Raw genomic sequence first — 11,908 nt, 5'->3', positions numbered from 1 at the left:
CCCGATTTTCTTCGGAGGTTTTGTACGAAACGTTTCAAGTACGCGGTTATCCGAAGCAATTTCGGCCAGGACGAATACCGAGTCTCCAATTCCCATGTATTTAGGGTTGTTGACATGCTAGGAATTTCGTGCGTGGTTTCCTCGAGTGAGGCTTCTCGGAATGGTCTTGGCTCTGATTTCGGCCAAGAGTTGGAAGTTTCACGCAGCCAACAAGGCCCTGACCACCATAATGGATGAGGAACTAATTTGATAGCGGTATTCCACGGGAAGCGCAGTCAGCGGGATTGTCTTCTGTTGGAACGTGATGCCAGTGTGCGGTTGGAATCAGAGTTTGGATCTTGGCGACCCGGTTTGCTATGAACGTTTTCCAACGTGATGGTGGTTGGTTTACCCAGGTGAGCGTTATGCTCGAATCTGTCCAACAGTGGCATTCCACCTGACATTTCAATGCGGTTTGGACAAACTTTAACAGGCGTGCGAGCAGAAGTGCAGCGCATAACTCTAAGCGAGGAACGCTAACTGTTTTCACAGGGGCCACACGAGATTTGGCCATGGCGAGCCTGATACAGACGGAGCCATCTTGAAGAACATTACGTACATAAACAACGGCAGCATATGCTGCTGTTGATGCGTCGGCAAACCCATGGAGGCTTTGATTGGTTTGGATGCTCGTCGACAATTTTCGTGGGATTGACAAGTGTTTCAGCTCCGATAACTGGCGACAAAGAAATTGCCATTCGGTTTGGATTTCTTGTGGGACATAATCATCCCAATCGGACTTCAACGACCATAGTCTTTGAATAAGAATCTTTCCGGAAATTACGAAGGGGGTGATCCATCCCAGGGGGTCAAAAATTTTGGCTACTGATGAAAGGATCATGCGTTTGGTCATAGGGCTGTTTGCGACAGGTTCGACTTGAAGTTGGAATTGAAATTGATCAAGCCCGGGATTCCAAATCAAACCGAGGACGGACGTGCTTTCGTGGTCGTTCAGGGATTTGCCTAACGCAAGGCCGTGCTCCGAAGGATCGATGTCAGAAAGGAGTTCGGAGTGGTTACTTGCCCATTTCCTCAACGAAAACCCACCTTGAGCTAACAGGGCCGTCGTTTGGTTTCGAATTTGGAGGAGCGAAGCTATGCTGTCACTTCCGAAAAGAAAATCGTCAACGTACACCTGATCGTTTAGGACTGGAACTGCATGAGGGTACTTTGATCCCTCGTCCTCGATCAGCTGTTTGAGGACACGAAGAGCCAAATATGGTGCTGGAGTTGTGCCATAGGTTACGGTAAGGAGTTGATATTCTTCGACAGGATCTGATGGAGATTCACGCCAGAGAATTCTTTGGAAGTTTACATCGTGGTCATCGACGCGGATTTGTCTGTACATTTTTGCTATGTCGGCGGAATATACGAATTGGAATTGGCGCCATCGCAAAAGAATTGATGCTAGGTCTTGCTGTAATTTAGGACCACTATACAAGTGGTCATTGAGTGATTGACCATTGGAAGTCCTTCTGGAGGCATTGAACACGACACGAAGACGTGTTGTTTTACTGGTTTGGCGGAATACGGCGTGATGGGGGATGTAATAAATTTGGTTACTCGGTTGTTGTGGAGATTCGACTTTTCTCATATGCCCAAGAGATTGATATTCCTTGAGAAACGCACGATATTCGGTTTGGAGAGTATGGTTTCGGTGAAAACGATTCTCTAAAACGCGGAGGCTGCTTAAGGCTCCGGGCCGGGATTCGCCTAATGGAATTGGAGGCTCGCAAGTGAATGGCAAACGGACTATGTACTGACCCGTGATGTTTCGCGAATGTGTTTTTCGAAAATGGGTTTCACAAATTTTCTCATCCGATGTTAACAGGGTCGAGACAGGAATATCCTCAAGCTCCCAGAACTTTCTGAGGTTCTGATCTAGGCGGTCAAGGATAGTAAGATGGTGAAAATGGATTGAGGACTCACTTGACGAAGAAAGAGGACCGGACAGAATCCAGCCGAGCGTGGTGTTTTGGGCTGTGGGTGCGCACGCTGGGCCTTTCCTCACCCCCTGCAGAAGAAGCTGTCCGTAAATATCGGCTCCAATTATTAAGCTGATTGGTTCGGAGCTCATGGGATCCTTATCCGCGAGATGAGCCCTGAAAGGTGGGACCATTTAGTTGATAAGTTCGAACGCGGTGGTACATACCTCGTGAGTTTGTCAATTATGATCGCGTGCGCTGTATATGCCGGTTCGGATCTCTCTAGCGGTGTGAGAACGATTGGTGCGACGTAACGTGCAAAGGACTGAGTCTCTCCGATGCCACTAATCTTGGTAAATTGTGTCGATTTATCAAGACGGAGTAGTTGAGCTAAGGACTCGGTAATGAGTGTCGCTGCTGAGCCTTGATCGAGTAGCGCTCTTACAACAATGCACCGGCCATTCCGTGAGCGCACTCGAACTCTAGCTGTAGAAAGGAGAATGTTTGTTTTGATCGGTTTATTAGAGGCTAGATTTAAAACGTTCGTTACTTCGTGATCGGAGGCGGCGGGACTCGTCCTTTGTGCGACATTGGAGGCGTCATTGGTATTGCGAAAATGTAACAGGGTATGATGTTTCGATTGGCACTCCTTGCAACAATGAGCGCTCTTGCATTGTATAGTCGAGTGTGTCGATGAAAAACAATTAATGCATCGTTCTTGCTTTCGGATAATCGTGTATCGCTCCTGTGGAGTTTTTGCTAAAAAACTAGGGCATTGGTAAATGAGATGGTGCTGTTTACAGACCGCGCATGATAATTGATTTGTTGTTGTAGCGAGTGCTGTAACTGGTTTGGAGCGAATAAATTTTGTTCTGTCATATTCGGGTTGTTTTTCGCGTTTTATAGACGGCATTGCTTCTAGCGCGTGAATTCTTTTTTCCAGAAACGCATCAAATTCGTGATAAGTCGGATACTCGGAAGTGTCACCTAAATTAAACTCCCACGCTTTACGGGTTGCGCGATCTAATTTCTGTACACCGAGATAAACTATTATATCACTCCACGAGTCGACAGGCCGACCAAGGTTACGGAGCATTTGAACGGTGATATTGATTTGGTCGCGCAACGGTCGAAGTTCTGTTGACGTTTCGGACGAAATTGACGGTAGAGAAAACAACGTATTCAAATGCGTTGTTATAAGACGTCGCTTATTTTCGTAACGCGATGTGATTGTTTTCCACGCGACAGTAAAATTATTATCGGTTATAGGTAAATGGCTCACGGTTCGGTTGGCTTCGCCCTTGAGCGACGAGCATAAAGAAGTGTAGGCGCTCCACGTTCGACAGCGCCTCGTTGTTTATGACCATAGAGGTGAACCTGTCCCGGAAGCTCTCCCACTCCCCGAACTCTCCTTCGAACGTTGGAAGACTGATCCTGGGAAGGTGAACCGTAGGTCGTGACGTCACGGAATTTGAAGAATATCCGTTTGCAGCTGGCGTCTCGGGTGGAGGTGCGACTCTTGAGAGCATTTCGGCCATGAAGTCGAGGGCTTCCTGGAAGTTGTCCTCGCATCTGGAGAAATGGTCTTCGGCGAAATACGGAACGGTGGTTTTCGTCTTCGGATCGACACTGGCTGCGAGTTTTGCATCCCAGTCTTGACACTGATGAAAGGCTTCCTTCAGCAGTCCGATTCGATTTTGTATAACGGTAGCGGTCATTTTGGATTGACCCAGTTTTTTGAAATTGGCAAGCGCTCGTTCGACTGACCGCATTGCTTGTGTTTGTTTATAAAACAGTTCTTCAAGCGAACTCATGGTCGTTAACGGTTGGATTCTCTTTCAGATGAAAACGGTCGTTCGATTCCTTTTCCTCGACGTCAATCCGGCTCGAAGGACCAATGTTTCGGTTTGGTAAAGAGGGTTAAAAAGAGAGGCTGGGATTTTTCCAACAAAAAGGAAATTGACGCTCCGAGGAGAAATCGGAAAATTGGCGGAAATCGAAAGAGACCAAATCACGTCACTTATCTTGTATTTTTATACAATAGTCACAAAGGAATTATTGCGTAATAAACAGATACTTAAAAACACAATACACTCGTTTTACTGAAACTTGGTTTAAAGCCGTTGAGAATCACTTGGGTTGTTGCGCACGTGTTGTCGCTTTGGTGGTTACACGGTAATAATTCAAAAGGCGTGCGCACCTCGTTAGCGGTCTCGAGGTGGCTAAATCGGCGCGAGGTAGCGCGATGGTCGCGGCCCATTGGCGCGATACTTAACCGCTACAGTTACTATGTCAGTTAGTTAGTTAGAATGCTGTATATTAGTTAGTTTCACAGTTAGCTAGTTAGTTTGCAGTTAGTTAGTTGGTTTGCCAGTTATTTAATTAGATTCCAGTAAATTAGTTTGTTTGTCAGTTAGTTAGTTAGTTTGCAGTTAGTTAGTGAACTCGTCAGATAGTTAGTTAGTTTGTCAGTTAGTTAGTTAGTTTGCAGTTGGTTAGTTAGATTGTAAGTTAGTTAGTTAGTTTGTAGTTAGTTAGTTAATTTGTCAGTTAGTTTAATAGTTTGCCAGTTAGATAGATTGTTTGCAGATAGTTAGCTAGTTTGCAGATAGTTAGATAATTTGCAGCTATTTAGTCCGTTTGTCAGTTAGTTAGTTAGTTTGTTAGCTAGATGGTTAGTTTGGCAGTTACTTAGTTAGTTTGCAGCAAATTTGTTTGATTATCAGTTAGTTAGTTAGTTTGCGTTAAATTAGTTTGTTTGTCAGTTAATTAGTTGACCTGTCTATTAGTTAGTTTGGTTGTCAGTTAGATAGTTTGTTTGCATTTAGTTATTTAGGTTGTCAGATAGATAGTTAGTTTCCAGATGGTTAGTTAGTTCGCAATCAGTTAGTTTGCTTGCAGTTAGTTAGTTATTTTGTCAGTTAATTTGTTAGTTTGCATTAAATTAGTTAATTTCTCAGTTAATTAGTTAGTTTGTCAGATAGTTAGATAGTTTGCATTAAATTAGTTAATTTGCAGTTAGATAGTTAGCTTGTAAGTTAGTTAGTTAGTTTGCAGTTAGTTAGTTAGTTTGTCAGTTAGTTAGTCAGTTTGCAGTTACTTAGTTAATTTGTCAGTGAGTTAGTTAGTTTGTCAGTTAGTCAGATTATTTGCAGATAGTTAGCTAGATTGCAGTTAGTTAGATAGTTTGCAGTTATTTAGTTCGTTTGTCAGTTAGTTAGTTAGTTTGTCAGTTAGATAGTTAGTTTGTCAGTTAGTTAGTTAGTTTGCATTATATTAGTTAGTTTGTAAGTTAGTTAGTTAGTTTGCAGTTAGTTAGTTTGTTTGCAGTTAGTTAGCTAGTTTGTCAGTTAGTTAGTTAGTTTGCAGTTAGTTAGTTAGTTTGTCAGTTAGTTAGTTAGTTTGTAGATAGATAGTTAGTTTGTCAGTTAGTTAGTTAGTTTGCATGATATTAGTTAGTTTGTAAGTTAGTTAGTTAGTTTGCAGTTATTTAGTTCGATTGTCAGTTAGTTAGTTAGTTTGTAGTATAGATAGTTAGTTTGTCAGTTAGTTATTTAGTTAGCAGTTAGTTAGATAGTTTGCATTAGATTAGTTAATTTGTCAGTTAGTTAGATTATTTGCAGTAAGTTAGCAAGTTTGCAGTTAGTTAGATTGTTTGCAGTTAGTTAGTTAGTTTGTAAGTTAGTTAGTTAGTTTGCAGATAGTTACTAGTTTGCAGCTAGATTGTTAGTTTGTCAGGATGTTAGTTAGTTTGTCAGTTTGTTCGTTAGTTTGCAGTTAGTTAGATTATTTGTCAGTTAGTTAGTTAGTTTGCAGTTAGTTAGTTAGTTTGTCCGTTAGTTAGTTAGTTTGCAGTTACTTAGTTAATTTGTCAGTTTGTTTGATAGTTTGTCAGTTAGTTAGATTGTTTGCAGATAGTTAGCTAGTTTGCAGTTAGTTAGATAATTTGCAGTTATTTAGTTCGTTTGTCAGTTAGTTAGTTAGTTTGTTAGCTAGATAGTTAGTTTGGCAGTTAGTTAGTTAGTTTGCATTAATTTAGTTAATTTGTCAGTTATTTAGCTAGATTGTAGTTAGCTTGTTAATTTGTCAGTTAGTTAGTTAGTTTGCAGTTAGTTAGTCAGTTTGCAGGAAATTAGTTTATTTGTCAATTAGTTAGTTAGTTTGCAGTCGGTTAGTTAGTTTGTCAGTTAGTTCGTTCGTTTGCTCTTAGTTACTTAGTTTGTCCGTTAGTTAGTTAGTTTGTCAGTTAGTTAGTCAGTTTGTCAGTTAGTTAGTTAGTTTGCCAGTTAGTTAGTTAGTTTGTAGCATAGATAGTTAGTTTTTAAGTTAGTTTGTTTGCAGTTAGTTATTTAGATTTTCAGTTAGTCAGTTAATTTGTCAGTCAGTTAGTTAGATTGTCTGGTAGTTAACTAGTTTGTCAGCTAGTTAGACAGTTTGCAGTTAGTTAGGTAATTGGTCAGTTAGTTAGTTATGTTGTAGTTAGTTAGATAGTTTGTCAGTTAGGTAGTTACATGTCTGGTAGTTTAGTTTAGTTTGCAGTTAGTTAGTTTAGTTTGCAGTTAGTTAGTTAGTTTGTCAGTTAGTTAGTTAGATTGCAGTAAATTAGTTAGTTTGTCAGTTAGTTAGTAGTTTGCAGTTAGTTAGTTAGTTTGCAGTTGTTTAGTATTTGCAGTTAGTTAGTTGTTTGCAGTTAGTTAGTTAGTTTGCAGTTAGTTAGTAGTTTTGCAGTAAATAGTTAGTTTGTAGTTTGTCAGTTAGTTAGTTAGTTTGCAGTTAGTTAGTTAGTTTGTCAGTTAGTTAGTTAGTTTGTCAGTTAGTTAGTTAGTTTGTCAGTTAGTTAGTTAGTTTGCAGTAGTTAGATAGTTTGCAGTTAGTTAGTAGTTTGCAGTTAGTTAGATATTTTGCAGTATTAGTTTAGTTTGCAGTTAGTTAGTTGATTGTCAGTTAGTTAGTTAGTTTGCAGTTAGTTAGTTAGTTTGCAGTTAATTAGTTAGTTTGCAGTTAGTTAGTTAGTTTGCAGTTAGTTAGTTATTTTGCCGTAAATTAGTTAGTTTGTCAGTTTGTTAGAGTTGTTATAGCACTCACGGGCTCTAACTGTGTGGTTCCGGACGAGGGAGAAGATAGGGTAGAGAAATTCTTACAAGTTTTCAATTAACTTTTTTTTATTATAAAAATATAAATCAAAAATATCAATTACAAAAACCTTAAACTAAAAAGAAAATAAATGAGACAAAGGCTCTCCTTTCGGCCGCATCTCCTCCTTCCTTTTCCTTTCTAAGTTCTTCTGTAACAAAAATTATACAAGAAGTATAATTATTTTCGGACAAGTCAGCGATTACGCGCTCGTCAGCTGCTTACCTCGCGCTCTAGCGACAGTCTGGTGTGCTTGGAGGGGAGAGCAACTGTCAATTAAGCGCAATATCTAGTGGACTGTATTATTTTGCTTTGGTCAGTGATAGTCGTTTTTTACTATATCACCGACGCGCACAACCGGGTAGACGAGGTTTTCCTCTGATCTACCGGGTTTGCTTCGCAATGCCACGGACGGGAAACTAAATGGAGTTTGTAAGGATCCAAATGGCTATATCCTGCGAGCACACTCACCGTGCGGGTGACGTTCGAACGCCACCCACGCAAGAGGACGTCTCGTCCAGGCACGGGTACCTCGTCGGCGGCTCCTCAGGAACGGCCTGCGGCCTACCCATGCAGCTGCCTCGACAGCGATTACCTTGGAGGAATCGCCCGGCAGCCCGCCGTGGTCCCTCGTCGGCGGTTCCCTTTTACGAGGAGCCTGGCCTGCGGCTCGCCGATTTAGGACGACGTCCTTTGCAACTCCAACCACCCTACAGTCAAGCCCAGTGTGGTCGACTCACATCTGGTAGTGGGTGTAGCGGTGGAAGGCCGGTGCTTCGAACCCCTTTGCTCGAGTGGTCGCTTGTGCTCTACCTTATCACCTCACGACTGGTTCACTGGAGCGGGTTTTTTTCTTTTCGTGGGGAAAATCTTCGAAAGACTCTTTCCCACCTCTTTGGGAGAGGCGGGAGGGGTGTGTGGGATTCCCCGCGCCCATTATAACTACCCCTCTGAGGCGGGCAGGTAACGGCCGCACCAGGCCACCGAGGGTGCCGCTCCGTGCGCCGGACCCGGACAGGAGGCACTGCCACCCCATCCGGTCCGACCCATACGCCGCCTGGCGGGAGGGGGCTCCTATCAGGACCCCCCTCCCAGCCTGGGTCATGCGCCACGCCGAGGGGGCCGCCCGCGTCGCCTGACGCCCAGGCGACGCTCTCTCGCCACCAAACGAGCGCGTGCCTCAGCACGCCGCTGCTGCTCGCGCTCCCTTCCCGCGGTCTCCTTCTGCAGCATTACGCTCTCGCAGAAGGAGGCCACGGCCCTCCACTTCTCCTCGCTGCCGAGTATGGCGCGCACCATGCCCGGCAGCGAGACATCCCGCCCGATGACGCCGACCAGGACACGGCGCTCCCCTCCCACGCAGTGCATACCTCGAGGGTATGTTCCGCCGTGTCCTGCTCAGCGTCACAATGGCAGCAACGCGCCGTCGGCTCCTTCCCTATCCGGCACAGGTATCTCCCGAAGCTGCCATGCCCCGAGAACACCTGTGCCATCCTGTAAGTGAGGCTTCCATGACCTCTGTCCAGCCACTCACTCAAAAGTGGCCGAACAGCCCCGAATGTCCGGTGCACCGCGGTAGGCAGAGCCAACCGCTCTTGCCACGCGTGCACCACGGACTGCCGGGCCTGGCGCTTCAACTCGCCCGAAGCAGGTTCCTGCACACCCGGCACCGCCCCCACCCCCGCGCGACGGTCGACGCGGTGACGATACATCATCGCGTGCGACCGCGAGAGGAGATCTATGGGCGGCATCCCCGCAAGAACCGTCGCCAGTAGTATAGCTATGGGGATTCTAACCCATGGGGCAATGAGGGGAGCGTGCGGCGAGGGGAAGGTAGGGCGCGCGGGGGAGTGCGGCACGGAGAACTTTAGGCGCGGGGCCTGTGGGGAGTGGAAGAGTGGTTGCGCGGACACGAGCCGCGGAGTGGGGGATGTCAGGGGATTAGTCCAGGCCGAGCCGCCGCGGAGACCTCTCCAGACCTGGCCCGCCGTCGGAAATTTTTTAAGAGGGGGGGGAATGATCCCCGAAAACTTTTCATACCGAACCGAGGGAGGGGATGACCCCCGAAAATTTTTTTCTACACCCACAGGCATTTTTTTATTGTCTTCGGCGTTCTCGGTACGTTTGATGAGATCTAAAAAAAAAAAGAATTACATAATGTTCTCCTAAGAAAATATTTACAGCTAGCGAAAAAAAACAACACATCATTCGGCTCGTAAATCTATTCTTTCTATTTATTATTCTAGTACTCGTATAAATTCAGATTTTTATAGTTCACTGTGGTTAGGTTTGGTCAAACTCTTGCAAAACGCGTTATAGAAAATGGTTAATATCATTACGAAACACAAGAAATAAAAAGTTTCATACTGTATACTAAATGCGAAAATTTACTCGAAAAAATGCAGTTCCTCTTTCATCCAGAGTCGAGTCGAGTCTCGCGCAACGATGCGTTTTCGCGCTTTGTCAGCGAGTACGTTATCTGCTACGTGCCTTTCGACGAAGTCGTTGCTAAGCGAATATGCAATATCGTGTTCGCGACACGCTGCGTCCAACGGATTAAAATATAAATTAAATCGACGGTCCAGCCTTAGATTTATGCGAGGAGAGAATGTGGAAGACGGGTAAATAAAATTCGAGAAATAATATATGTTTTAAAATGACACTATATTGTTACAATAGAAGAATATATTGTTTTTTGAAACGTCGAATCTTAGAATTATGCGAGGAGATAAGGTGGAAGACGGGTGAAATAAAATTGGAGAAATAATATATGTTTTAAATGATACTATATATTTTTTGTTATGTTTAAAGGAAAAAATACAAAAATAAATAAATAAAAAAATCGGATTAAAATATAAATTAAATCGACGGTCCAGCCTTAGATTTATGCGAGGAGAGAATGTGGAAGACGGGTAAATAAAATTGGAGAAATAATATATGTTTTAAATGATACTATATTGTTACATTTTTTTATGCGAGCATCAACTACAATATCATTGATGGCACATCCTAACAGTTCACAATCTACAAGATAATCCTTGCAGTAATATTCACTGTCGCGTATGATTTTAGCAGCACTACGCGTATCTAATGTTTCGGTAATATATTGTTACGTTTTTTCTTACGAGCTTCAATTACAATATCATTGATGGCGCATGCTAACAGTTCGCAATCTACAAGATAATCCCTGCAGTAATATTCGCTGTCACGTATGATTTTAGCAGCACTACGCGTATCTAATGTTTCGATGACAGCATTGCTCTGTTGCAACACGTTAACAAAAGTTATAAATTTTTTCCTCACATCTTCTACAGTTTGATAGAGCCGCGGATACACATAGCTTACACATGGCTCAAGATTAAATAAAAATGCTACTGTATTCGGTTTGAAATACAGCGACTTATTATCAATTGTCATCTTTACAATCGACGAATCAAACATCCGACAAAATTCCACCGTTAATTCATTAATCTGCATCAATGATGATCCAGGCAATTGTGCACGTTCTTCGATGGTTGTACAGCAGTCGAATAGTGAGTTCCATGTATGCCATGGTATTCTAAGATGATTCCCACGATTATCACCGAGAAGAATTTCTACATCGGCTGTAGGTCCTACGCTGATTCCAATTTCCAAATATTTGCAGCCCGTGGATGTTAATGCGTATCTTCTGACCATGACACGCGATGGTTGGCGTGGCCTAAAAAGCATAATCATGAAAATTACCTTTTTTCATGAAAAAACATAAATAAATAAATAAAAAAATTATGAAAGGTTACCTGTTAAATGTATTCTCCTTGCATGGAGATACACCATCATCTTGCCTGATTGGAACGTAATAGCCCACGGCACTGGTACTACACATTGTTTTTCAGAGCACTATTTGTTCCGTCGAAAATTCAGCGAAGCTACTGAGCGATTGATGGAATAGCGTCCGGGAGACGGCTTAAATAGAGGTGCAATCCCCACCACATTTTATTCTAAAGCTACCATTTTTTCCCCCCCATAATGCTTTTGTTCAATCTTAACATCGCAGCATATCGCGCGATTGCATGTAACTTGGGCCTCCAAGGATAAAAGTCTCGACACGTGTTGAATGTAATATAATATCTGTGGAAGCGCTGAATATTTTATTCTAAAACTACCATTTTTTTTTTCCATAATGCTTTTGTTCAATCTTAACATCGCAGCATATCGCGCGATTGCATGTAACTTGGGCCTCCAAGGATAAAAGTCTCGACACGTGTTGAATGTAATATAATATCATGGAAAGAATTATGCGATATCAGCAGAAACTGCATAGAACCATGTTGGCATGCAATGCATTTGAGGGAGGGGGAGAGACACCGAAAGAGTTAGGCAGAGATACCAAATCGCTGTGCTGGTATAAAAGCACGCTTTAAACTGCACAAGGCCTCAAATAGTTACAACGTGTTGCATTGAAAAAAAAGGATATTACATTTACATTTACATTTACATTTACATTCCATTTACATTCCATTTACAATCATGGAACAATTCGCACAAGTAGAACGCCAATTGTTGGATCAATCCGAACGATTGATTTCGCAGGAAGAGTACCTCGCGTGGGAAGAACGGTGCAACGAGTGTATCGAATCTTTGGAAGAACACAGCCGCGTGAAACGCCCGCGATTATCGATCGGTGTTCGACAATCGTTGGTTGCTCGAATCGCGCGACTCGAAGGATTGAAACATTTGGTGCGCAGACGTTTCGCGCGTGAAGGTGCCGGACATTCGAGTACGGGACTTTTGTGGCGTGAAATACACACTGCGTTCGATACTCGCGTATT

The 11,908-nt window shown here is 43.2% G+C and overlaps 2 protein-coding genes across 2 annotated transcripts; both read right to left on the bottom strand.

The window, feature by feature from the left end:
* Nucleotides 1–2,036: 2,036 nt before the first annotated feature.
* LOC122404397 lies at nucleotides 2,037–2,956 on the bottom strand. Its single transcript, XM_043408333.1, has 2 exons — nucleotides 2,192–2,956; nucleotides 2,037–2,065 (listed from the first exon to the last, which is right to left on the bottom strand). Exons 1-2 carry the CDS (start codon nucleotides 2,875–2,877, stop codon nucleotides 2,047–2,049), a joined length of 705 nt encoding a protein of 234 aa, XP_043264268.1. The 5' UTR covers nucleotides 2,878–2,956; the 3' UTR covers nucleotides 2,037–2,046.
* A 7,199-nt stretch (nucleotides 2,957–10,155) lies between these two features.
* On the bottom strand, nucleotides 10,156–11,010 carry LOC122404396. The gene is made up of 2 exons (XM_043408332.1): nucleotides 10,877–11,010; nucleotides 10,156–10,797 (listed from the first exon to the last, which is right to left on the bottom strand). Exons 1-2 carry the CDS (start codon nucleotides 10,960–10,962, stop codon nucleotides 10,185–10,187), a joined length of 699 nt encoding a protein of 232 aa, XP_043264267.1. The 5' UTR covers nucleotides 10,963–11,010; the 3' UTR covers nucleotides 10,156–10,184.
* Between the last annotated feature and the right edge of the window lie 898 nt (nucleotides 11,011–11,908).

Source organism: Colletes gigas, unplaced genomic scaffold (assembly GCF_013123115.1).
Source record: "Colletes gigas isolate AHSC1104 unplaced genomic scaffold, ASM1312311v1 Colletes_gigas_Sc00289, whole genome shotgun sequence".
NCBI lineage: Eukaryota > Metazoa > Arthropoda > Insecta > Hymenoptera > Colletidae > Colletes > Colletes gigas.
The sequence above is the reverse complement of the archived record's forward strand: the minus strand, read 5'-3'. Positions and strand labels throughout refer to the sequence as shown.

Excerpts from the sequence above, each read along its gene's own strand:
- LOC122404396 (XM_043408332.1), bottom strand. The coding sequence starts at position 10,962 with ATGTGTAGTACCAGTGCCGTGGGCTATTACGTTCCAATCAGGCAAGAT. Across the intron at positions 10,798-10,876 it reads AAGGAGAATACATTTAACAG|GCCACGCCAACCATCGCGTG; the intron begins GTAACCTTTCAT and ends TATGCTTTTTAG.
- LOC122404397 (XM_043408333.1), bottom strand. The coding sequence starts at position 2,877 with ATGCCGTCTATAAAACGCGAAAAACAACCCGAATATGACAGAACAAAA.